Here is a 25,361-nt window from a genome sequence, read left to right on the forward strand (position 1 = left end):
CCAAGCTTTTGGTCACCTGTCCTAATGTCTCCTTATGTGGCTCAGTGCCAAATGTTGTTTGATAACACTTCCGTGATGCACCTTGGAACATTCTACAAAATTAAAGGCGCTATATAAGTGTAAGTTGTTGATTCTAGTGACTGTGATAGCTATAGATGGAGAAGTCCCACTTAATGCATCATCCATCCAGAGTGCTTACTCTATTACCCTGAATGTTAACATCTAGCTGTTTCTTCACTGAGTTCAGCATCCCGGTCTCAAAAACTCTTCCCGGCAACCCGTTCCAGCTGCTGATCGCCCTCTTGATAAAGGAATACATCTTGACATCTATCTAAGCTTAACACGCCTTATTAGCACAAATGAACCCTTAATAGCTTATGTGAGCACACAGAAAAAGAAAAAAGGAAGACTTGCATTGATATAGCGCCTTTCATGAGCTCAGGACGTACTAAAGCACTTTACAGCCAATGAGGTACTTCTGAAGTGCAGTCACTGTAAAAATGTAGCAAATGCAACAGGCAATTGGTGCACAGCAAGCTCCCACAAGCTGCAATGTGATAATGACCAGATAATCTGCTTTTGTGATGTTGGGTTGAGGGATAAATATTGCCAGGAGACTGAGGATATCTCCCCTGGTCTTCAAAGTGGGATTTTTACGTCTGCCTGAGAGGGTAGACGGGGCTTTGGTTTAACAGCTCATTCAAAAAAAAAAAGAACCTCCAACCGTGCAGCACTCCCTCATTACTGCACTGGAGTGTCAGCCTAGAGTTTGGTGCAAGGAAGGTTGTATGATGCATTGCAACCCCTGGTAGAAGGCCTATCCTTAACAGCTCTGCCTCTAATAAACCATGCTCCTTTTAAAAATGTGTCCCTTATAATTTGCCTGTTTATAACACATTAACTAAGCCTTCCAAAGCCAGTTTTGTAACGAGTCTGTCCTTGTAAAAGTTCTCTCTGCTGCCACAATGCATCTTAACAGCTTTCCTTTGTATTTAAGGAAGCCTTGTTATCTGCAATCCTTTTAAAAGTCAAATTGCTAAAAGTAATTACACTTAAACTGTAACCTTCCTTTTGTTATATTGCTACCTGCTTCTGTGGCATTTCATAAAAGTTTAATGACGATGAGACCATTGATGAAGAGACTTGAGAGGAATTATTCAGCTTGGCATCACTAGCTCAAAATATTTCCCTTTTCTCCTATTTTCTAATAAAGGGACTGAGTTGTTCTGGAGAATGGTGTCAATCACCAAATGATACTTTGCCAAGATTGTCATTCTTTGTGAGTCTAGACAGTGAGTGTTGGCAGGTTTCATAGACTAGGCTTGTGTTTCTTTGTATGTAGAAGATTAAGCAGTGATCTAATTGAGGTGTTTAAGATGATTAAAGTATATGATAGAGCAGATAGAAACAATTTCTATTATGGTTGGGGATGGGGGAGGTGGGAGAAGCCCAGAACAAGGGAGCATAGAAACACTGTGGGCAGCGCAGTGGTTAGCACTGCAGCCTCACAGCTCCAGCGACCCAGGTTTGATTCTGGGTACTGCCTGTGTGGAGTTTGCAAGTTCTCCCTGTGACTGCCGGGTGCTCTGGTTTCCTCTCAGCCAAAGACTTACAGGTTGATAGGTAAATTGCCCATTGTAAATTGCCCCTAGTGTAGGTAGGTGGTAGGGGAATTGAGCGGATGTGGTAGGAATATGGGATTAATGTAGGATTAGTATAAATGGGTGGTTGATGGTCGGCACAGACTCGGTGGGCCGAAGGGCTTGTTTGAGTGCTGTATCTCTAAATAAATAAAGGAACAGGAGGCCATTTATCCCCTCAAGCCTGTTTCATCATTTAATGAGACCATGGTGGATCTGCGACCTAACTCCATACACCTACCATATCCCTTAATATCTTTGGATAACAAAAATCTATCAATCTCAGATTTCAAATTATTGATCTAGCATCATTTGCCATTTACAAAAGAGAGTTCCAAACTTCTACCACTCTTGTGTAAAGAAGGGTTTTCTAATTTCGCTTCTGAAAAGTCTGGCTCTAATTTTTAGACTTTGCCCCCTAGTCCTAGACTCCCCAACCAGTGAAAATAGATTCTATCTACCCTATCTGTTCCCCTTAATATCTTGAAAACTTCAATCAAATCATCCACTAACCTTCTAAATTTCAGGGCATAACCCTAATATTAGACTCAGGCCATTCAGGAGTGATGTCACACAAAGGGTAATGGAAATCTGGAGCTCTGTTCTCACGAAAAGCTACTGAGACTGGGGATCAATTGAAATTTTCTAAACTGTAAATGATAGATTTTTTAAAAAAGCAAAATAACTGTGGATGCTGGAAATCTGAAATAAAAATGGAAAATGCTGGAGAGACTCAGCAGGTCAGGCAGCATCTGTGGAGAGAAAAAAAAATGATAGTTGGCATTTCCGGTCAATGACCTTTCTTTCACCTGAACTGGGAAATGTTTAGATATGTAATAGGTTTTAAGTAGGTCAATTGAGGGAGGATGGAAAAAGAACAAAAGGGAAGATCTGTGATAGGGCAGAAGATTGGAGACATTAAATGACAAAAGAGTTGGTGGGGCAGAGCCAAAGGGAGTGGTAATGGGAGAGCGTGTTTGTTTTCAGATGGCAGCTGTTTATTATTCTACCATTGACACCTCTTCTGGATTCACCTTTTGCCTGTTGTTCCATTATTACTCCCTTTGGCTCTGCCCCACAAACTCTTTTTCCATTCAATATCTCCTGTCTTCTGCCTTATCACATACCTTCCCTTTTGTTCTTTTACACCCTCCCTCATTTGACCTACTTAAAACCTATTACAATCATAGATTTCTTTTAGGCAAGCGTATTAAGAGTTATGGAACCAAGGCGGGTAGATGGAGTTAAATTACAGATCAGCAATGATCTAATTAAATGTTGAGAACAGGCTTTAGGGGCTGAATGGCCTACTCCTGTTCCTATGCTCCTATGTTTTTAACTGTTAGGTGAGGGGTTGCTTCAGATGTGTGCCTTTTCTCCAAGCCCTTACCTGTTGTGAACATACCTCCAGTTTCCAGTAGGGGTTACCAGAGACTGTGAGAAACTTGGATAGCTTCTCCCCTCCCTTGTCCAGAAATACTGAACTAATAGTTCAGTACTGAACTAGTACTGCCATCGTGTGATACCAGCCAATGCTCCAAATGCCTGAGGATAAAAACCTGAGAATCTTCCTGGTTTAACTGATTTTATAAAGTCAATATAAGAATCTAGTAATAGGAAAAAAAAACTAGTCAGTCCATGTCATTTTGCACATACCCAATTTTAATCGCCCCATTGTTGGCGACTGTAACTTCAGCTGCTGAGGCCCCAAGCTCTGGCATTCCCTCCCTAAACCTCGCAGCCTCTCTACCTCGCTTTCGTCCTTTAAGACACTCCTTAAAACCTTTCTCTTTAAACAAGTATTTTGATCATCCACCCTAATATCACCATGTGCGGCTCAGTGTCAAATTTTGATTCATAATGCTCCTGTGAAGTGCCTTGGGACATTTTATTGCATTGGGGTAGGCGGTGGCGTAGAGGTATTATCACTGGACTAGTAACCCAGAGACCCAGGGTATTGATCTGGAGACATGGGTTCGAATCCCACCACAGCAGAAGATGGAATTTGAATTTAATTAATAAATCTGGAATTTTAAAAAAAAGCTAGTCTAATGATGGCCATGAAACCATTGTCAAGTGTTGTAATAACCCATCAGGTTCACTAATATTCTTTAGGGAAGGAAATCTGCTGTCCTTACCTGGTCTGCCCCACATGTGACTCCAGACTCACAGCAATGTGGTTAACTCTTACATGCTCTCTGAAATGGCCTCGCAAACCACTCAGTTGTATCTAACCGCTACGAAGTCAATAAAAAGGAATGAAACTGGACGGACTACCCGGCATCGACCTAGGCAATGGTAACAACAACGGCAAACCCAGCCCTGTCGACCCTGCAAAGTTCTCCTTATGAACATCTGGGGGCTTGTGCCAAAGTTGGGAGAGCTGTCCCACAGACTAGTCAAGCAACAGCCTGATGTAGTCATACTCATGGAATCATACCTTACTGACAAAGCCCAGACACTGCAATCACTATCCCTGGGTATGTCCTGTCCCACCGGCAGGACAGACCCAGCAGAGCTGGCGGGACAGTGGTCTACAGTAGGGAGGGAGTTGCCCTGTGAGTCCTCAACATCGACTTCGGACCCCATGAAGTCTCATGGCATCAGGTCAAACATGGGCTAGGTAACCTCCTACTGATTACCACCTACCGCCCTCCCTCAGCTGATGAGTCAGTACTCCTCCATGTTGAACACCACTTGGAGGAAGCACTGAGGGTGGCAAGGGCACAAAATGTACTCTGGGTGGGGGACTTCAATGTCCATCACCAAGTGTGGCTCAGTGGCACCACTACTGACCGAGCTGGCCAAGTATTAAAGGACATAGCTGCTAGACTAGGTATGCGGCAGGTGGTGGGGGAACCAACACGAGGGAAGAACATACTCGACCTCGTCCTCACCAATCTGCCTGCCGCAGATGCTTCTGTCCATGACGGTATTGGTAGGAGTGACCACCTTGTGGAGCCAAAGTCCCGCCTTCACATTGAGGACACCGTCCATCGTGTTGTGTAGCAGTATCAGCGTGCTAAATGGGATAGATTTCGAACAGATCTAGCAATGCTAAACTGGGCATCCATGAGGTGCTGTGGGCCATCATCAGCAGCAGAATTGGACTCATCCACAATCTGTAACCTCATGGCCCGGCATATCCCCCACTCTACCATTACCATCAAGCCAGGAGACCAACCCTGGTTCAAAGAAGAGTGCAGGAGGGCATGCCAGGAGCAGCACCAGGCATACCTCAAAATGAGGTGTCAACCTGCTGAAGCTACAATCCACGACTACTTGCATGCCAAACTGCAAAAGCAGCATGAAATAGACAGAGCTAAGCGATCCCATAACCAATGGATCAGATCTAAACTCTGCAGTCCTGCCACATCCAGTCGTGAATGGTGGTGGACAATTAAACAACTAACTGGAGGAGGTGGCTCCACAAATATCCCCATCCTCAATGATGGGGGAGCCCAGCACATCAGTGCAGAAGATAATGCAGAAGCATTTGCAACAATCTTCAGCCAGAAGTGCCGAGTTGATGATCCAACTCGTCCCCCTCCTGATGTCCCCAGCATTACAGATGCCAGACTTCAGCCAATTCGATTCACCACGCGTGATATTAAGAAACGACTGAAGGCACTGGATACTGCAAAGGCTATGGGTCCTGACAATATTCCGGCGATAGTACTGAAGACCTGTGCTCCAGAACCTGCTGCACCCAGAGCCAAGCTGTTCCAGTATAGCCACAACACTGACATCTACCCGGCAATGTGGAAAATTGCCCAGGTATGTCCTGTACACAAAAAGCAGGACAAGTCCAACCCAACCAATTACCATCAGTCTACTCTCAATCATCAGTAAAGTGATGGAAGGTGTCATCAACAGTGCCATCAAGCAGCACTTGTTTAGCAATAACCTGCTCAGTGATGCTCAGTTTGGGTTCCGCCAGGGCCACTCAGCTCCTGACCTCATTACAGCCTTGGTTCAAACATGGACAAAAGAGCTGAACTCCAGAGGTGAGGTGAGAGTGACTGCCGTTGACACCAACGCAGCATTTGACCGAGTATGGCATCAAGGAAAACTGAGATCAATGGGAATTGGGGGAAAACTCTCTGCTGGTTGGAGTCATACCTAGCGCAAAGGAAGATGGCTGTGGTTGTTGGAGGTCAATCATCTGAGCTCCAGGACATCACTGCAGGAGTTCCTCAGGGTAGTGTCCTAGGCCCAACCATCTTCTGCTGCTTCATTAATGACCTTCCTTCAATCATAAGGTCAGAAGTGGGGATGTTCGCTGATGATTGCACAATGTTCCGCACCATTAGTGATTCCTCAGATACTGAAGCAGTCCGTGTAGAAATGCAGCAAGACCTGGGCAATATCCAGGCTTGGGCTGATAACTGGCAAGTAACATTTGCACCACACAAGTGCCAGGCAATGACCATCTCCAACAAGAGAGAATCTAGCCATCACCCCTTGACATTCAATGGCATGACCATCACTGAATCCCCCACTATCAACATCCTAGGGGCTACCATTGACCATAAACTGAACTGCAGCAGCCATTTCAATACCGTGGCTACAAGAGTCGGTCAAAGGCTAGGAATCCTGAGGCGAGTAACTCACCTCCTGACTCCTCAAAGCCTGTCCACCATCTACAAGGCACAAGTCAGGAGTGTGATGGAATACTCTCCACTTGCCTGGATGGGTGCAGCTCCAACAACACTCAAGAAGCTCGACACCATCCAGAACAAAGCAGCCCACTTGATTGGCACACCATCCACAAACATTCACTCCCTCCACCACCGACGGACAGTGGCAGCAGTGTGTACCATCTACAAGATGCACTGCAGCAACGCACCAAGGCTCCTTCGACAGCACCTTCCAAACCCGCGACCTCTACCACCTCGAAGGACAAGAGCAGCAGACGCATGGGAACACCATCACCTGCAAGTTCCCATCCAAGTCACACACCATCCTGACTTGGAACGATATCGCCATTCCTTCACTGTCGCTAGGTCAAAATCCTGGAACTCCCTTCCTAACAGCACTGTGGGTGTACCTACCCCAAATGGACTGCAGCAGTTCAAGAACCTTCTCAAGGGCAATTAGGAATGGACAATAAATGCTGACTTGGCCAGCGGCACCCACATCCCATGAATGCTAAGTAAATACCAGTTGTTTTTGTAATATTCTGTGTTTCTGAGAGAGATGGGATTCGAGGGATTTATTGAGAAGATAGCTCGCTAGACTTGCTGAGCAAGAAAGGGATAGGCTCTGAAAGTCTTGCTAAAACTTCTTCTTCCCCAAGATGTTGGAGAAATCCGTTCCCTGCCAGTCTGTCAATCTGTCCAGAGAACATTTGTCATGCTGCTGAGCTCATTCTGACAGTGACAGATTACAGCAGCTAGTGAGTGTGCTCAAGGGTAACCTTTGAATAAAAGATTACCTCCGTTGAGGCATTTTATTGTAGAAGCCTCTAGTAATGTGACAACCTGTACAGCTTAGCTTGTTACTTTTGCGATAATATGAAATTAAAGTCTCTATTAAGATGGACAGCCTATTTCCTCCAGTGGGAGATTCCAGAACAAGGGGACATAATCTTAAAAATAGAGCTCGGCCATTCAGGAGCCACTTTTTCATACAAAGGGTAGTAGAAATTTGGAACTCTCTCCTGCAAAAGGTTGTTAACACTGGGAGCAATTAGAGGTTTCAAGACTGAGATAGGTAGGTATTTGTTGGCTGAGTATCAAGTGATATGGAGCAATGGCAGGGGAGAGGTGCAGATCAGACATGATCTAATAGAAATAAAGATTTGCTGATCTACAGTGTCTTTCATGCCTCAGGATGTGCTTTACAACCGGTGAAGTACATCTGAAGTGTAGCCATTTTTGAATTGTAGGAAACGTAGCAATTTGTGAAGATCAAACTCCCACAAACAGCAATATGATAATGACTAAATAATCTGTTTTAGTGATGTTGATTGAGGCATAAATATTGTTCAGGACACTAGGAGGAACTTGCCTGCATATCTACAGTGCCATGGGATCTTTGAAACCCACTTGAGGAAACAGACAGAGCCCCGGTTTAACATCTCATTCAAAAGATCATATGAAATAGGAGCAGGAGTAGGCCATTCGGCCCCTCGAGCCTGCTCCACCATTCAATAAGATCAAAGCTGATCCGACTGTGGCCTTAACTCCACATTCCTGCCTTCCCCCATAACCCTTGATTCCCTTGTATATCAAAAATCTGTCTAACTCAGCCTTGAATATACTCAATGACCCAGCCTCCACTACTCTCTGGGGAAGAGAATTCCAAAGATTAACTACCCTCTGAGAAGAAATTCCTCCTCATCTCTGTCTTAAAAGGGAGACCCTTTACTTTGAAACTGTGCCCCCTAGTTCTAGATTCCCCACGAGGGGAAACATCCCCTCAGCATCTACCCTGTCAAGCCCCCTCCGAATCTTATATGTTTCAATACGATCACCTTCAATCTTCAAACTCCAATGCGTATAGACCCAACCTGCTCAACCTTTCCTCATAAGACAACCCCTTCATCCCAGGAATCAGCCTAGTGAACCTTCTCTGAACTGTTTCCAATGCAAGTATATCCCTCCTTAAGTAAGGAGACCAAAACTGTACGCAGTACACTAGGTGCAGTCTCACCAATGCCCTGTACAGTTGTAGCAAGACTTCCCTACCTTTATACTCTTTCCCCCTTGCAATAAATGCCAAAATTCCATTTGCCTTCCTAATTTCTTGCTGTAACCACATGCTAATTTTTTGTGATCCATGAACAAGGACACCCAGATCCCTCTGTACCACAGCATTCTGTAGTCTCCCTCTATTTAAATAATATTCTGCTTTTCTATTCTTCCCGCCAAAGTGGACAACCTCACATTTTCCCACATTATACTCCATCTGCCAAATTTTTGCCCACTCACTTAACCTATCCATATCTCTTTGGACACTTGGTGTCCTCCTCACAACTTGCTTTCCTACCTATCTTTGTATTTTCCATAAATGTGGCTACAATACACTCAGTTCCTTCATCTAGTCATTAATATAGATCGTTAACAGTTGAGGCCCTAGCAATGATCCCTGTGGCACTCCACTAGTTGTAGTTTTCCAACCTAAAAACATCCCATTTATCCCAACTCTCTGTTTCCTGTCAGCAAATCCTTTATCTTTGCTAATATATTACCCCCACCATTAGCGCTTATCTTGTGTAGTAACCTTGTATGTGGCACCTGATCGAACACCTTTAGGAAATGCAAATACACTACATCTACTGGTTCCCCTTTATCCACCCTGCTTGTTACATTCTTAAAGAACACTAATAAATTTGTTAAACACGATTTCTCCTTCATAAAACCATGCCTAATTGTATTATGATTTTCTAAATGTCCTGCTAAGGAGACCAAACTATATGCAGTACTCTTGGTGCAGTTTCACCAATGCCCTGTATAGTTGTAGTAAGATTTCCCTACTTTTATATTCCAGGCCCTTTGGGCCTCCTCCGCCATTCAAAAAACATCATGCTGATCATCTAATTCAGTACCTGAAACGTTAACTCTGCTTCTCTCTCCACAGATGCTGCCAGACCTGCTGAGTATTTCCAGCATTTCTTGTTTTTATATCTAATTCAGTACCCTGTTCCTGCTTTCTCCCCATATCCCTTGATACCTTTGGCATTAAGAAATGTATCTATCTCCTTCTTGAATATATTTAATGATTTGGCCTCCACTGCTTTCTGCAGTAGAGAATTCCACAGGTTCACCACCCTCTTAGTGAAGAAATTTCTCCTCATCTCGGTTCTAAATGGAATACCCCGTATCCTGAGACTGTGACCCCTGGTTCTGGACTCCCCAGCCATCGGGAACATCCTCCCTGCATCTAGCCTATCTAGTCCTGTTAAAATTTTATAGATTTCTATGAGATCCCCTCTCGTTCTTCTAAATTCTAGTGAATGTAGGTCTAGTCAACCCAATCTCTCCTCATACGTCAATGCTGCCATCCCAGGAATCAGCCTAGTAAATCTTCTTTGCACTCCCTCTGTGGCAAGAACATCCTTCCTCAGATAAGGAGACCAAAACTGCTCACAATAACAAAATAAAAGGCTGTTGCACCCATGCCAGCACTGTGTGAATTGGGAGGGGAACCTCTCTGCAGGGTGGCCTGTGGCTGCTGCAGCACCCAGACAGGCAGAGAGGACCTCTAAGCCTGCCTGGAGTGTTGGCTGCCCCCAGTCTGCTGCTGGAGGGGGGCCACCTCCAAGCACCTAAACTGGGCCCTGCTGCCTGCAGGAGGCCAACTGTAAAATTCCACTCGACCTCCTTTAATTGGACTTAAGTGGCCCTGAACAAGCTGGATCAGCTACTTGTTGCATGGTAGCCATGCCGTTTCCCATCCCCTCTCCACAAAAATGGCCCAGGGTGAAATGGAGCTAGGGAACTGGCACGCCAGCCCTGGCATGGCCTAAAAATCAAGCCCCAAGTCTCTGAAGTGGGACTATGAATGAGTGGGACTGAATGAGTGGAACTATGAATGAGTGGGACTACGAATGAGTGGGACTACGAATGAGTGGGACTGAATGAGTGGAACTATGAATGAGTGGGACTATGAATGAGTGGGACTATGAATGAGTGGGACTATGAATGAGTGGGACTGAATGAGTGGGACTATGAATGAGTGGGACTATGAATGAGTGGGACTATAAACACACAACCCTCTGAGTCAGAAGTGAGGAACATAGGAACAAAGGAGCAGGAGTAGGCCATTCACCCCATCCAGGCTGCTCCACCATTCAATATGATCATGGCTGATCAGCCACTTCGATTACTTTTTCCCACACTATCCCCACATCACTTTATGCCATTGGTATTTAGAAATCTGTCAATCGCTACTTTAAACATAATCAATGACTGAGCTTCCACAGCCCTCTGAGGTAGAGAATTCCAAAGATTCACAACCCTCTGAGCAAAGAAATTTCTCCTCATCTCTGTCCTAAGTGGCTTCCCCCTTATTTTATAATTGTGCCCCCTGGTTCTAGACTCCCCAACCAGGGGAAACATCTTACTTGCATCTACCCTGTCTATCCTTTTTGTAGGTTTCAAAGAGATCACCTTTCATTCTTCAAGATTCTAGAGAATACAGGCCCAGTTTTCCCAATCTCTCTTCATAGGACAGTCCCACCATCCCGGGAACAAGTCTGGTGAACCTTCGTTGCACTCCCTCTATGGCAATAATATCCTTGCTAAGGTAAGGGGACCAAAACTGCACACAGTACTCCAGATGCGGTCTAACCAAGGTTCTATATTGAAGCAAGACTTCACCACTCCTGTACTCAAATCGTCTTGCGATAAAGGCTAACATACCGTTAGCCTTCCTAATTGCTTGCTGCACCTGCATGTTAGCTTTCAGTGACTTATTGACGAGGACACCCAGGTACATTTGTACATGTACACTTTCTAATCTCTTACCATTTAAGAAATACTCTGCACATCTGTTCCTCCAACCAAAGTGGATAACCTCACAATGAGAGTGCTTCCCAATGAGCCACAGCTGACACACAATCTAATTGAATGGTGGAGCGAGACTGAATGGCCTACATCTGTTCCTATGTTCCTATTCTGTGCAAAGAAAACAAGGAAATTGTTACGATATAAAATGAATCCACTTGAATTGATATTAAATACTTTTTCTAATTAGAATTTTGGATGACCCACTTGTAGCCCATGTTCCTTGAAGCAGCTACCACTCTCATTAACTGTCCAAAGTTATGGAAGCTGTTATTGCCTCTCGCATTATCCATCTCCTCGAATATTCGTAACCTAACCCATGAATTTTCAATGCAACTATTCCAATGGTGGTGATCTTTCCTGTGTCATGCCTTTCTGAAACTTTGCTCTTGGATGATGCTCAAAATGATTTGTTACAATGTACACGACGGACAAAGTGGGTCCGAGGGGCTGGATGGCTCACTCCTGCTGCTACTTCTTATGTTGTTACGAACCACACTCAAAGGCAGTAATGTTTAGATCATTCAAGTTTGTTTTCCATTTGCCTAAGTCTCCCATTATGATAGCAAACTGCATTTTTTGTACTGCCCGTGTATTTTTGCAGAACAGGTTCAAGGGGCTGAATGGTCTCTTCCTGTTCCTACATGTTCCTAGTGCTTTTCCCTCTCTGACCCTTTCTGGTAGGATAGCCCAAACATTTATCCACCTTTGTTTAAATAAACTTTTCCGAGTTTTGATTCTAAATTTATGTCTTTCATTCCTGCTCTCCTGACTTATTTTGAAGTAATATTCTGGTTTTACCTCACCTTTTCCATTTAATACTTATTATACCTCAATGACGTCTCTGCTCCCTGTGACTACCATTTCCTCTAGACTGTACAGCTTACATTTCTCTAATATTTCTTTATCTCCTTTGCATTTAGAATCAATCTTGTTGCTCTTCGCTACACCCTCGCTGGTACCTGTATATGTTTTTCTGCAGCAGAATTGAACGGAAATGTATGGCCTGACCAGTGCATGTAAAGCCTTAGCATGCTCTCTGAACTCAAAAAGGAGAGAAGGCTAAGGGATGCCCTAACAGAGGTCTTTAAAATTATGAAAGGTTTTGATAGAGTAGAAGCAGAGAGTGTATTTCCAAATGTGGGAAGAGCAAATCTAGAGGCTATCAATGTAAGATAGTCTCCAGAAAATAAAACAGGGGATTCAGAAGAAATTTCTTTATCCGGAGAGTGGTGAAAATGTGAAACTGCCTATCACAGGAAGCAGTTGAGGCAAATAGTATAGATGCATTTAAGGGGAAACTGGACAAGCATATGAGGTACCGAGCAAGAGCCAGAAACTGGGATTAGGCTGAATGGTTCCTTGTTGGCTGGCGCAGACACAATGGGCCGAATGACCTCCATCTGTGCTGTAAATTTCAATGATTTCCTATGAAATAAGAAGAAACTGTTTCCACTGGCGGGAGGGTTGGCAACCAGAGGATACACATTTAAGATAATTGGCGAAAGAACCAGAGATTGACTCGAGGGGAACTTTGTTATTCATTGAGTTCTTATGAAATGGAATGCGTTGCCTGAAAGGGTGGCGGAAGCAGATTCAATAGTAACAAAGGGAATTGGATATATCCTTGAAAAGAAAAACAATTAGTGGGCTATGGGGAAAGAGTGGGGGAGTGGGACGAATTGGAATGCTCTTTCAAAAGGCTGGCACAGGCATGATGGGCTGAATGGCCTCCTGTGCTGTATGATTCTAGTTCTTTGCTATGCCAGGCTTTTCCTCCATGTAGCGATGCATGTTAATTATGGCTCCCTCACTAATATGCGAACATACGAATTAGGAGCAGGAGTAGGCCACTCGGCCCTTCGAGCCTGCTCCGTCATTCAATAAGTTCATGGCTGAACTGATTACTCCACATTTCCACCTACCCCCGATAACCTTCCACCACCAAAACAGAGAGTGCAGTGCATATTCAGTTGGGTAGGTCCAATTTAAAACACTAGTCTATAACAAGTAAAGATTTATACAGTTCAAAAGATATTCTACAGAGGGATTTTTCTTCTGGAAGTATATACAAAAGAATTAGAAACAAACACTCATTGCTGATAACAGCTCTACGGAAGCCACTGTAGATTTTTCACCATTAGCTGTGCTATGTTGGCCGGAATTTTATGGTGGGCGGATGGGAGCCGGCCTCCGACTCAAAATTGGTGACAAACCTGCTTCCGCCTCGCCTGGGGATCTGTTCCATATTGGCCTGGAGTGGGCAGCCCGTGTTTCGCCCCCCTCGCCCTATGTAAAGGGGGGGCGGAGGCGAGAGCAGGTCGGGAAAGCCTCCCGGAGCCTCCCGCTCCCTTTTACACGACCAACCCCCCCCCCCTCCCCCGCCACCATCCGGCTCATTGGTGTGGCGTAAAATTCTGGCCATTATCTCAGTTTCTGACTCCTGGTTCTGATGAGTGCCATGTCTTCATACTCTTGATTATGTGCCTCTCTGACCCTGTCTGTACTCAGAGGCATTGTACGTCCACTGAAAGAATTTAAGTGAGATTCCTCTTGGACTCTGGATGCTTCTTCAGGATTCAGTCTGCTCTCAGATCGTTTACGACCACACAGGTGGACCTAGAATGAATTTCAATTGCAGTATCAATACAATACTTAATATTATGCCCTTCACTTTTCAGTAACGTAAATTTAACACATTACTGTTAGTAATGTGAATGGTCAAAAGGCTTAGTATGTTCGTATGATGCTCTTCTGTCTACTAATTTAATGGTGGCATTAACACGCTTATTTAAAATAAATTAAATAAAATAATGATTGAGGCAATGCTATGCATAACACTTTGTTATTTCTGCCAAGTTGTTTTCAGTTATACATCTTTTATCTTATATATGCACATTAAGGGATGAATTTTATCAGCCCACTAGGGACGAGCTGGGAGGCGGAACCTGCAAAATGGCGAGGGAAGGGGTGGTGGTGGTGGTGCCTCTGTCACTTTCTCGACGCCATTGAATTTTATCAGGGATGGGGAAGGTTGAGGACTGCCTTCCCACTCAGAACCCAACTGAGGCCAAATGGCCACTTAAGGACCTCTTCCTGCTGCCGCTGTTATTTTACCAGCAGCTGATGGGGCCCCCGCCAGGTGGGGAAGCCACACAATAAAACCAGGCGGCCTCCCTGCGGAATTGGGGCGGCCCTCCTGCTCGGGAAATCTGCAGCACACGGAGGGATGGGAGCGCTGGCACTGAGCAGTTAACTCTTTGAGTGCTGTAAAATGTAGCCAGAGGTCCCCCAAGCAGGCGAGGTAAGGATCCCCCCCATCTTTCTGGCCTGGCGTCAGGAAGCCCTCCGCCTACATAAAGTTCAATCTATAGTCTTGTGTATTTTATATTTATCATTTACTCTAATTCTGTATACTGTATTTTATACATATTATAGTCTGTATTCTGTATAAAGCAGCAGATTTAGTGTGCCATTGTTCATGAATGGTCTAGCCTCTACGGGAGGGTGGAGATTTTTAGCACCTAGCTTGACCTGTACCTTTAAAACTATTGCTCCGGTAGTTTGTATAGGGAAGTGGTCTAAAGAGGCATATCTGGGCAAGTGTAGCTGTGGCTAGGTTCCTGAGGTCAATCAGAGGGCAAGAACTGGCAAATTAAAGGCTTCAGAACAGAAGAAAACATGGTGAAATAAATTAGCTTTCTCTTTTTGTATCTGTAATGAAGCGTGTTGTGTGGGCTGAGAGAACATGTGGCTAGGTTTTTTGAACTAAGTGTAGATGTGCAGATCCACTTAACCCAGGCTACACATACAAAGCCTTGGGCAGTAGATAGCTAGTGGTGAGTTACAAGGCAGAAATCCAATGAATATGATTAATTGGTGTATATGGATTTTAGCAAGGTGTTTGATAAGGTTCCCCATGGTAGGCTCATTCAGAAAGTAAGGAGGCATGGGATTCAGGGAATGTTGGCTGTCTGGATACAGAATTGGCTGGCCCATAGAAGACAGAGGGTGGTAGTAGATGGAAAGTATTCAGCATGGAGCTCGGTGACCAGTGGTGTTTCACAAGGATCTGTTCTGGGACCTCTGCTCTTTGTGATTTTTATAAATGACTTGGATGAGGAAGTGAAAGGCTGGGTTAGCAAGTTTGCAGATGATACGAAGGTTGCTGGAGTTGTGGATAGTGTGGAAGGCTGTTGTAGGTTGCAACGGGACATTGACAGGATGCAGAGCTGGGCTGAGAAGTGGCAGATGGAGTTCAACCTGGAAAAGTGTGAAATGATTCATTTTGGAAGGTCGAATATGAATGCAGAATACAGGCTTAAAGACAGGATTCTTGGTAGTGTGGAGGAACAGAGGGATCTTGGGGTCCATGTCCATAGATCGCTCAAAGTTGCCACCCAAGTTGATAGGGTTGTTAAGAAAGCGTATGGTGTCTTGGCTTTCATTAACAGGGGGATTGAGTTTAAGAGCCACGAGGTTATGCTGCAGCTCTATAAAGCCCTGGTTAGACCACACTTGGAATATTGTGTTCAGTTCTGGTCACCTCATTATAGGAAGGATGTGGAAGCTTTAGAGAGAGTGCAGAGGAGATTTACCAGGATGCTGCCTGGACTGGAGGGCAAGTCTTACGAAGAAAGATTGAGGGAGCTGGGGCTTTTCTCATTGGAGCGAAGAAGGATGAGAGGTGACTTGATAGAGGGGTACAAGATGATGAGAGGCATAGATAGAGTGGATAGCCAGAGACTTTTTCCCAGGGCGGAAAGGGCTATCACCAGGGGGCATAATTTTAAGGTGATTGGAGGAAGGTTTCGGGGAGATGTCATAGGTAGGTTCTTTACACAGAGAGTGGTGGGTGCGTGGAATGCACTGCCAGCGGTGGTAGTAGAAGCAGATACATTAGGGACATTTAAGCGACTCTTGGATAGGTACATGGATGATAGTAGTATGAAGGGTATGTAGCTGGTTTGATCCTAGAGTAGGTTAAAGGTTCGGCACAACATCGTGGGCCGAAGGGCCTGTACTGTGCTGTATTGTTCTATGTTCTATGTTCTAATTGGCAAAAGAATCAGAGGTGAGATGAGGAGAATTTTTTTTTACACAGTGAGTTGCTTTGATCTAGAATGCGCTGCCTGAAAGGGCGGTGGAAGCTGATTCAAAAGAACTTTCAAAAGGGAATTGGATAAATACTTGAAGGGGAAAAATTTGCAGGGCTATGGGGAAAGAGCTGGGGAGTGGGACTAAATGGACAGGTCTTTCAGAGAGCCTGCACAGGCAAGGCTAATGGGTGACCTAGTAGAGGTCTTTAACATCATGCAAGGTTTGATAGGGTAGATATAGAGAAGATACTTCCACTTGTGGTAGTGGGGGAGTGGGGGGGGGGGGGGGGGGGGTGGAGACCAAAATTAGGGAATCATAAATATAAGATAGTGATGAATACCTCAGATAATGAATTCAAGAGAACCTTCATTACCCAATGAGTGGTTGGAATGTGGAACTTGCTGAGACAGGGAGTGGTTGAGGGGAATAGCATAGATGCATTTAAGGGGAAGCTAGATAAGCATATGAGGGAGAAAGGGATCGAAAGATATGTTATTAGGGTGAGATAAAGTAAGGTCGAAGGTAGCTCGTGTGGAGCATAAACATGGCATGGATCGATCTTGTAAATTCTATATAATTCTATTCAGGGCACTGAACTATGTCTACTGTATTCTCTGATAGCAACACATGAATGTTTGACAACGCTACATAGTGAACTATTGCAATAATAATTTTTTTTAATTACTTACAGAAAGTACTACCACCATAACTGTGACAACAAGGCTGTAAACTAAAGCAGCTGGTAAAACAATGCCTTGCCACATCTCTTTAGTGGCCTTCAATGTCTCACATGAATTTGACTCTGAAAATAAATAGTAAGAGTTTTTAGGAACAGAGAAAGTCATTAGGCCCAATAAACCTGCCTTTCTCATGGACAAACCTTCCAAACCCGTGACCACTACCGACTAGAAGAACGAGGGCAACGGGTGCAATGGGAACACCACGACCTGCAAGTTCCCTTCCAAGTCATACACCATCTTGGAAATTTACTGGTTGTTCCTTCATCATCGCTGGGCCAAAATCCTGAAACTCCCTCCCCAACAGCATTGTGAGGGCATCTTCACCACGTGGACTGTAGTGGTTCAAGAGGAAGCTCATCACCACCTTCTCAAAGGCAACAAGGGATTGGCAATAAATGCTGGCCTTGCCAGCGATGCCCACATCCCAAGAACAAATTAAACTAAAAAAAACCTACCCTCCTCCCCACCATTCCCCTCAATTGTCTCCGCAGAAGTGCAGCTAGTTGCCTCTTGAATTTCTCCACTTCAACAGCCTTGGTTCGTAAATTCTACAATTCCACAATTCTATTGATTTTGACTGGAAAGATCCTGCCTGAATTCCCACCTTCTAACTTTCCAGTTTTTAACCTGTGTCAAAGTATCACAGTAAAATACATTTCAGAAGGAGACCATTTGGCCTACCCTGCCTGTGCTGGCTCTTTGGTAGAGATTTCATATTGGAGAATTGGTTTTTCAATACCCTTTGTAACTTTGAAAACCTCAGTTGGATCACCCTGAGGTCTGCTTTCCAAAAGAAACAGGTCAAACTCTCTTAATCCTTCATTTGTAACTTAAATTCTTGTTACTCAGGACGGACATTTTATATGTAATACAGCAGAACTGTTAAAGGGTGGGAACAATATCACCAAGGTTATTCATGTGTTTCCCACGTTTTCTTCAACCGTCGTCTCAGCCCAAAACTGTTCCATCTGAAAGGTCAAGTAGCTCATCAAAATCTCTGCTGGTAACATCATATCCAGCATAAAGTCTCACTCGCCTGTCACGCCTATCCTCCCTGACTAATGGTGACTGCCAGTCCCCCAACTCCCTTCATGGATTCACCCCTCTCTATCTCTGTAACCTCATGTAACTTGATAAATTCTCATAAACTGCTCTGTCTCTTTGCCCAACGATTGGCATCTTCAGTGGCCAAGGCCCCATTATGGAAAATCCTCCTTAAACTCCTTAGCCTCTTCAAACCCCCACCCTCATTTCTTTAAGAACACCTATAAATCCTACCTGTTAGATGAAACATTTAGTCACACCTCTACATATCTCCTTCTTTCTTCCCTCATTCATGCCTTCATTATCTCTAGACTTGACTATTCCAACACATTCCTGGCTGGTCTCCCACATTCTGCTCTCTGTAAACTTGAGGTCATCCAAAACCCTACTTCCCATGTATTAACTCGCACCAAGTCCCATTCACCTATCACCCCTGTGCTTGCTGACCTACATTGGGTCCTGGTTGAGTAACATCTTGATCTTAAAATTCTTATCCTTGTTTTCAAAATCATCCATGGCCTCGCCCCTCCCTATCTCTGTAATCTCCTTCAGCCCCACAACCCTCTGAGATCTCTGCGCTCAACTACTTATGGCCTCTTGAGCATCCCTGATTTTAATTGCTCCACCATTGGTGGCCTTGCCTTCAGTTGCAAGGACTCAGTCTCTGGAATATATTCCCTACACCCCTTTGCCTCTCTACCTCTCTTTCCTTCTTCAAGACACTCCTTAAAATCTACTTCTTTGACCAAACCTCTGGACTTCTGACCTAATATCTCCTTATGTGGCTCAGTGTCATGTTTCATTTTATCATGCTCCTGTGAAGTGCTTTGGGATATTTTATTATATTAATGGCGCCATATAAATCTAAGTTGTTCTTGTTTCCATTGTTTTGACTCAGTGTCAATTTTCTTATTGTGCCTTTGGGATACTTTGCGATGGCAAGGTTGCTATATAAATGCAATTTTTTGTTGTTGCTGTATACTTTACAACATTATTATTGCACTGTGGGCCTTGACTCTTCACTTGGGTTTCCCCACATAATAGCACTGAAGATTTACCAAATATAGAACATGCTTTAAATACCCACTAGGATGCCATCAAGACACAATCGTATCTGTTTTACTCACCGCGCACATTTAATCTGGTTCCTTCTCCATATCCACTCATGTGAGGTGGAGGTAGAGAGACTGATACTTCGCATATGTAAACTCCAGAGTCACTCAGTGTCAGGTTGCTTATGACGAGGATGTTATAATCTTTGGAAAGATTGCCACGAATGTATAGGCGCCCATCTTGACTGGACAAGGAATCAGAGTCCTCCGAAAAGGCCATAACTCTGTGCTTCCGCTGCACACCTTTGTACCAGTACATGTCTGTGTGGACAGGAGTTGTGTTGTGGTAGACCCCCTCACAAGCGATCATAGCCGTCATTCCGACCGACGCAGTGATTTCTCCGGGATGCTGTGACACGGAAACCTTGCCTTTGTAACCTGAGAAGGTGCAGAATGAAAGGGAGCAAAACGGAACTTTGAATTGACTTTTAGTCGTTCCAATCAACTACATACAGCAGCAGCGAATGGACAGGTCACCTGTGCCTGCATTATTTCATAATCATAGTCTTAAAAAGAGCAAAGGAACAGCTTGCATTTATACAGCACCATTCACCACCTCAGGACGTCGCAAAGTGCTTTACAACCAGTGCAATACTTTCTGAAGTGTAGTCACTGATGTAATGTAGGAAACATGGCAATTTGCACACAGCAAGGCTCCACAATCAGCAATGTGATAATAATCAAATAATCTGTTTTAGCAACGTTGGTTAAGCGATGTTGGCCAGGACACCCGGGAGAACTCCCCTGCTCCCCTTCAAAGGAGTGCCATGAGAGCTCTTTCATCCACTTGTGAGAGCAGACTCATCCAAAAGACAGCACCTCCAACAGTGCAGCACTCCCTCAGTACTGCACTGGGAGAGTCAGCCTAGATTATGCATTCAAGGAAAAATGCAGAAGCTGCAAATAATTGGAACTGAAGCAAAACACTTCTTATCTAATGCAAATGACTCATCAATGGTTCGTCCTTAACTATATCTATTTGTGTGAATGACAGAAAACAATGCGAACATTTTTTCTCACTCTTTAGAGGTTTTAGTCAGATCTATATAACACACATTGCAAATGACCTCTTGGTATCTATCTCGGGCACTTGTTAAAAAGAATAGCTGCATCTTGGAAAGCACCTTAACCAACAGGGTCATTTGGTGTGATTAATTGTTCTATTGTGCGATGCCAATATCATCACCTTCCATAAGAACAAGGGTGACCGCAGTGACTGCAACAACTACTGTGGAATCTCCCTGCTCAGCATCGTGGGGAAAGTCTTCGCTCGAGTCGCTTTAAACAGACTCCAGAAGCTGGCTGAGCATGTCTACCCTGCGGCACAGTGTGGCTTTCGAGCAGAGAGATCCACCATTGACATGCTGTTCTCCCTTCGTCAGCTACAGGAGAAATGTTGTGAACAACAGTTGCCCCTCTACATTGCTTTCATTGATCTCACCAAAGCCTTTGACCTCGTCAGCAGACGTGGTCTCTTTAGACTACTAGAAAAGATCGGATGTCCACCAAAGCTACTAAGTATCATCATCTCATTCCATGACAATATGAAAGGCACAATTCAGCATAGCGGCACCTCATCAGACCCCTTTCCTATCCTGAGTGGCGTGAGACAGGGCTGTGTTCTCGCACCTACACTGTTTGGGATCTTCTTGTCTCTGCTGCTCTCACATGCGTTCAAGTCTTCAGAAGAAGGAATTTTCCTCCACACAAGATCAGGTGGCAGGTTGTTCAACCTTGCCCATCTAAGAGCGAAGACCAAAGTACGGAAAGTCCTCATCAGGGAACTCCTCTTTGCTGACGATGCTGCTTTAACATCTCACACTGAAGAGTGTCTGCGGAGTCTCATCGACAGGGTTGCAGCTGCCTGCAACAAATTTGGCCTAACCATCAGCCTCAAGAAAACGAACATCATGGGGCAGGACATCAGAAATGCCCCATCCATCAATATCGGCGACCACGCTCTGGAAGTGGTTCAAGAGTTCACCTACCTAGGCTCAACTATCACCAGTAACCTGTCTCTCAATGCAGAAATCAACAAGCGCACAGGAAAGGCATCCGCTGCTATGTCCAGACTGGCCAAGAGAGTGTGGGAAAATGGCGCACTGACACGGAACACAAAAGTCCGAGTGTATCAAGCCTGTGTCCTCAGTACCTTGCTCTACGGCAGCGAGGCCTGGACAACGTATGTCAGCCAAAAGTGACGTCTCAATTCATTCCATCCTCGCTGCCTCCGGAGAATCCTTGGCATCAGGTGGCAGGACCGTATCTCCAACACAGAAGTCCTCGAGGCGGCCAACATCCCCAGCTTATACACACTACTGAGTCAGCGGCGCTTGAGATGGCTTGGCCATGTGAGCCGCATGGAAGATAGCAGGATCCCCAAAGACACATTGTACAGCGAGCTCGTCACTGGTATCAGACCCACCGGCCGTCCATGTCTCCGCTTTAAAGACGTTTGCAAGCGTGACATGAAGTCCTGTGACATTGATCACAAGTCGTGGGAGTCAGTTGCCAGTGATCGCCAGAGCTGGCGGACAGCCATAAAGGCAGGGCTAAAGTGTGGCGAGCCGAAGAGACTTAGCAGTTGGCAGGAAAAAAAACAGAAGCGCAAGGGGAGAGCCAACTGTGTAACAGCCCCGACAAAAATTTTTATCTGCAGCACCTGTGGAAGAGCCTGTCACTCTAGAATTGGCCTTTATAGCCACTCCAGGCATTGCTTCACAAACCACTGACCACCTCCAGGCGCTTATCCATTGTCTCTCGAGACAAGGAGGCCAAAGAAGAAGAGTCAGGGTTCATTACACCAAAGCAAGTGACAAATATCTTGTCATCCTTCGTTTCAATGCCACAATCTGAAAATGCAGCGTAAGACATCACAGATTATAAAATTATACAGAACAGAAGGAGGACAGGAGGCCCATCTTGCCTATTCTAGCTCTTTGAAAGAACTGTCCAATTAGACACACTTTTGTTTCAGGTTTCTGCATTCTCCTCTCCCTCCCTCTTTGTAAGGGATCACGGGGTGGGGGGGGAGGGTGCTGGTGGGGGTGGGTAGGTGTTGTGGGGGGGTGGGGGTGCAGGGATGGGGGAGTGTACCATTCCATCATTGCCGGCAGTTCTCTGGTAGCTTAACCTGAAGCAAGAGTTTTCTTCACATTGTGAGTTGGTCGTTATCTGACTCGGTGACCCTCTTTACAGCGCTGAATCAGTATATTTTGCTGAAAAATGAAACGGTTGCAGGGCTGTGGAGAAAGAGCAGGTTGTGGGCAGGGTTGGTGTGGGAGCTTGCAATTAATTGGTAACTCTTCCAAAGAGCTGGCACAAGCACGAGAGGGCGAATGGCCTCTATGGTATTCTCTCTGTGATGTTTATGAGGATTGAACTTTGTCTTTGGGCAAGGATGTTACATTTTAAAGAATTTGGGGTCCAATTATTCTTCCCGCTCCCTATTATTAGGGTCAACTTTGACTTTAAGTGATAGCATAAAGCAATGATCGCAATATCATACTAGGCTCTCATTTATATATCTCCCCTCATTTTCAATACCAATGAGAGAGAAAGAAACACTTGCATTTATATAGCACCTTTTATGACTTCAGGATGTTTCAAAGTGACTTACAGCTAATGAATTATTTTTGAAGTGCAGTTGCTGCTGTATTGTATCAAACGCAGCAGCTAGTTTGCACGTAGCAAGCTCCCACAAACAGCAATCTGATAATGACCAGATAGGTAATCTGTATTTCTGACTTCAAAGTAAATGAAAATTGAAAGAGATGTGTATAATGGGCAGCAGATCTGATATCGCCTGTTTTACGCTATTACCCAAAGTCAAAATGATTCCCATTTACTCAGTGTAGTGGGACAGACAAGAACGCCAATATTACACAGTGCCGATCTACTGACATTCCCCTACTTGACAGGAAAACCCTGCCTGATCTCAATACAGGAATGAACCAAATTTCAAATCCTATTATTCCAAAGTGGCCAATTGGAGCTCCCAGGTTTTAAATTGTTCCCACGATTTGCAAAACCAAGTCAAGCAAAGGTTCAGGAATTCCTTCCCTAAACCTCTGTGCTTCTCTATGTTTCTCTCTCCTTTTTCTAAGGTGCTACTTAAGGTGTCAGCTGCAGCTCAGTTGTAATTTTATTCTTTCTGAGTCAGAAGGTCGTGGGTTTGAGTCCTACCCCAGTGACTTGAGTGTAAAAATCAAGGCTGACACTGCAATGCTGTAGTATCAGAGGTGCTGTCTTATGGATGAGATGTTAACCTGGCCTCATCTGTCCTCTGAGGAGGATATAAAAGATCCCATGGCACTGTTTCAAAGAAGAACAGGAAGTTCTCCCTGCTGTCCTGGCCAATATTTATCTCTCAAGCAACAGATTATTGTCAGATTATCAGGTCCTGATCACATTGCTGTTTGTGGGAGCTTACTGTGTGCAAGTTGGCTGCCGCATTTCTTAGATCACAACAGTGATTACATTTCAAAAGTACATCATTGGCTGCAAGGTGCTTTGGGATGTCCCGTGGTTGTGAAAGGTGCTATATAAATGCAAGTCTTTCTTTTTTAAATCTACCTCTTTGACTACGCTTTTGGTCACTCTTCTAATTACTCCTTATGTGGCTTGGTGTCAAATTTTGTGAAGCGCCTTACTCTGTCAAGGCGCTATAGAAATGCAAGTTTACTAGACTAATATCTGGAATGGGTGGGCTGTCTTATGAGGAAAGATTGGACAGGCTAGGCTTGTATCCACTGGAATTTAGAAGAGTAAGAGGCAACTTGATTGAAACATATAAGAACCTGAGGGGTCTTGACAGGGTGGATGTGGAAAAGATGTTTCTCACTGTGGGAGAATCTAGAAAGAGGGGTCACTGTTTAAAAATAAGGGGTCGCCCATTTAAGACAGAGATGAGGAGAAAGTTTTTCTCTCAGAAGGTCGTGAATCTTTGCAATTCTCTTCCTCAAAAGGCAGTGGAAGCAGAGTCTTTGAATATTTTTAAGGCAGAGGTAGATAGATTCTTGATAAGCAAGGGGGTGGAAGGTTATCGGGGGTAGGTGGAAATGTGGAGTAATCAGTTCAGCCATGAACTTATTGAATGGCGAAGAGGCATGAAGAGCCGAGTTACCTACGCCTGCTCCTAATTCGTACGTTCGAATGTTCGTAAGTTGCTTTGTGATGTAAGAGCTCGTATGATTTTTTTTTACGAATATCACCACTTAGAATTAATCCTTTCCGGATCTTTAATTGGTGTATTTTTCAGGCCTGGCTGTGTGCAGACAAAAATAAATGGGGTAGGGGGGGTGGGTAAGAGGTTGTTTAAGAGACATCTTGACAAATACATGAATAGGAAGGGAATAGAGGGATATGGGCCCCGGAAGTGCAGAAGGTGTTAGTTTAGGCAGGCATCAAGATCGGCGCAGGCTTGGAGGGCCGAATGGCCTGTTCCTGTGCTGTACTGTTCTTTGTTCTTTGTTCTTTGAAGGAACCGGCTGAAAAGGTACAGAGGGAAAACAACCGATGGGGTAGCTCGTAATGTTTGACAGTGTGTTGGGAGCATGCCAAATGTTATTTATAAAATAATGAAAATGCTGTACATTAGCTGCAAAGTTCATATCATTAGGACCATGTGTGGCATCAAGGAGCCCTAGCCAAATTGAAGCCAATGGGAATCAGGGGGAAAACTCTCCACTGGTTGGATTCATACCTAGCACAAAGGAAGATGGTTCTGGTAATCGGAGGCCAATCATCTCATTCCCAGGACATTGCTGCAGGAGTTCCTCAGGGTAGTGTCCTAGGCCCAACCATCTGCAGCTGCTTCATCTTTGACCTTTCCTCCATCATAAGGTCAGAAGTGAGGATGTTCGCTGATGATTGTGCAATGTTTAGTACCATTCACAACTGCCCAGATATAGAAGCAGTCCATGTCTTTAAGCAGCAAGAACTGGACAACATTCAGGCTTGGGCTGATAAGTGGCAAGTAGCATTCACGCCACACAAGTGCCAGGCAATGACCATCTCCAACAAGAGAGAATCTACCATCTCCTCTTGAAATTTAACAACGTTACCATTGCTGAATCCCCCACTATCAACGTTCTGGGGATTACCATTGACCAGAAACTGAACTGGAGTAGCCATATAAATACTGTGGCTGCAAGAGCAGGACAGAGGCTGGGAATTTTTGCTGCAATCTTCCACAAAATATGCCAATTAATT

At 44.6% G+C, this 25,361-nt stretch overlaps 1 protein-coding gene across 2 annotated transcripts in view; it reads right to left on the minus strand.

Annotated features, from left to right (window-relative positions):
- Nucleotides 1-2,794: 2,794 nt before the first annotated feature.
- LOC137371137 (cytotoxic T-lymphocyte protein 4-like) overlaps nucleotides 2,795-25,361 on the minus strand; it is a 39,624-nt gene continuing 17,057 nt past the window's right edge. For both annotated transcript variants that reach the window (XM_068033134.1, XM_068033135.1), the window contains exons 2-4: nucleotides 19,164-19,526; nucleotides 16,942-17,054; nucleotides 2,795-13,771 (exon numbers count right to left, since the gene is read on the minus strand). In XM_068033134.1, coding sequence (XP_067889235.1) covers nucleotides 13,577-13,771; nucleotides 16,942-17,054; nucleotides 19,164-19,526 — 671 coding nt within the window. In that variant the 3' untranslated portion in view covers nucleotides 2,795-13,576. The remainder of the gene's footprint in view (nucleotides 13,772-16,941; nucleotides 17,055-19,163; nucleotides 19,527-25,361) is intronic.

This window comes from Heterodontus francisci, chromosome 6, assembly GCF_036365525.1.
Source record: "Heterodontus francisci isolate sHetFra1 chromosome 6, sHetFra1.hap1, whole genome shotgun sequence".
NCBI lineage: Eukaryota > Metazoa > Chordata > Chondrichthyes > Heterodontiformes > Heterodontidae > Heterodontus > Heterodontus francisci.